This window comes from Chinchilla lanigera, unplaced genomic scaffold (genome assembly GCF_000276665.1).
Source record: "Chinchilla lanigera isolate Chin_1 unplaced genomic scaffold, ChiLan1.0 scaffold00012, whole genome shotgun sequence".
NCBI classification, from domain to species: domain Eukaryota; kingdom Metazoa; phylum Chordata; class Mammalia; order Rodentia; family Chinchillidae; genus Chinchilla; species Chinchilla lanigera.
Window position 1 is genome coordinate 6,515,057 of NW_004955413.1, and position 1,650 is coordinate 6,516,706.

Here is a 1,650-nt window from a genome sequence, read left to right on the forward strand (position 1 = left end):
TGCACCACCACACCCAGCTAAATTAGATATCTTGACATAAATGAAATGGAGTTCAATATAATTCTGATTAATCTTTCTACTCATATAAACTTTATCAAAAGTTGTTATATTTTTAGTGGTTTTTCAGAGACAGGGTCTTGCTATGTAGTTCAGGCTGGCCTTAAACTTGTGGCAATCCTCCCATCTCAGCCTTCTGAATGCTGGGATTTAGGCATGCACCCCCACACCCAGCATTTTTTTTTTAATCATTTATTTTATTGTGGGGAATAGGATCTTGTGCTCCATAGCCCAGGCTGGCCTCGATCTCAAACTCGTGGTGATCCTCCCGCATCAGCCCCTTGAGTTCCGGGATTACAGGTGTGCACCCCCACGCTTGATTCCATATTCCCTCTTGTAAGGACACTAGTGTCATTGGGTTGGGGCTGTCTCTAATAGCTTCAATTCAAGTTAGCCCCTCAGAAGGCCTTTCCAAATATTGAGTTCTGAGGTACTGAGGGTCAGGGCTTCCACACGTGAATATGTGTCGGGAGGGATACAATCTGGGGCACTATGGACACTTCGTGCCTTCGAGGTGAGAAATTAGGAAAGCAGGCTCGGACTCCCTATGTCCTCAGCAGAAGGGCCCTCGGCAGGCTCCCATGCTTGTGAAATGCTGCATAAGAGCTCGTTTTATTTTCTAAAGGTTATTTTGCTAGCTGGGGATCTGAAGCTAGGCCCTCATGTGCTTGAGGCAGGCAGGGGCTGTACCCCTGAGCTCACCCCCAGCCCGAGCCTTCTGAATGAAGGGATGCATGACCTGATTTTATCATCAAGGGGCAGGTGACAGCCCCTGGCAGTGTGAGAGGCATCTTTCTACCAAACTCACACGACCTGAACGAGCAAGCAAGCCAGGTGTCTGGTGGGTGCCGGTCAGAAAACCCTGCGGCGGAAGCTGCTCCTCAAGGTAGATCGCCGGCATCCTGCACAGAGACTTCTGGGGCAAGTGGCAGGAAACGTCACTCCAGCCCCACCTGCCCCTGGTGGGCCGGAAGATCACCACCACACAGCGCTCATCGAGCTGGCTGGGCTCACCCAGATGCCAGAACCTGCAGGTCACAGGAAGGATCAGCGCTGTGCTTTAGGTAGTGTTTGGACAGGGTCAGGTCCAGGTGTGCAAACCGCTGCTGTCCACCTCGCAGCTGCGTCTCCGCCCGGGCCTCTTCTTCCCTGGACCCTGCTCCCCAAGCCCCATTCTCTGTCCTCCGAAGCTGACAGGGCATGTTCACCCCCCAGCATGGCCCAGAGGAGCCCCGTTAGCCTGTCCAGTCCCTGTGGCCACAGAGCTGCCCCCAACACACACCCACGCGTCTCCTGTCTGCACAGCTCTGCGCTCGGGTGGACCCAGGCCTCTTTCCTGAGTGCCAGCCCTGCCCGCACTGCTTCCCGTGGGCTGCCGTCTGCTGCAACCTTTTGTTCTGAGCAAAGGAATTTAATTTCTCTGATTCTCAGTTTTCCCATCTTAAAACACGGGACAACAGCGATACCCCTGTGTGTTTCGCATAGCTGATGTGAATGCCAAAGGCAGTGGTGTACTCAAAAGTGCTTTAATGGGGGCTGGGGATTTAGCTCAGCGGCAAAGCGCCTGCCTGGCAAGCGCAAGGTCGTGAGTTC

The 1,650-nt window shown here is 53.4% G+C and overlaps 1 protein-coding gene across 1 annotated transcript in view; it reads right to left on the reverse strand.

The window, feature by feature from the left end:
* Gdf3 (growth differentiation factor 3) overlaps window positions 1–1,259 on the reverse strand; it is a 22,582-nt gene extending 21,323 nt beyond the window's left edge. Inside the window, exon 1 of the mRNA XM_013511291.1 lies at window positions 1,072–1,259. Within this exon, the coding sequence (XP_013366745.1) occupies window positions 1,072–1,259 (188 nt within the window). The remainder of the gene's footprint in view (window positions 1–1,071) is intronic.
* Window positions 1,260–1,650: the final 391 nt, after the last annotated feature.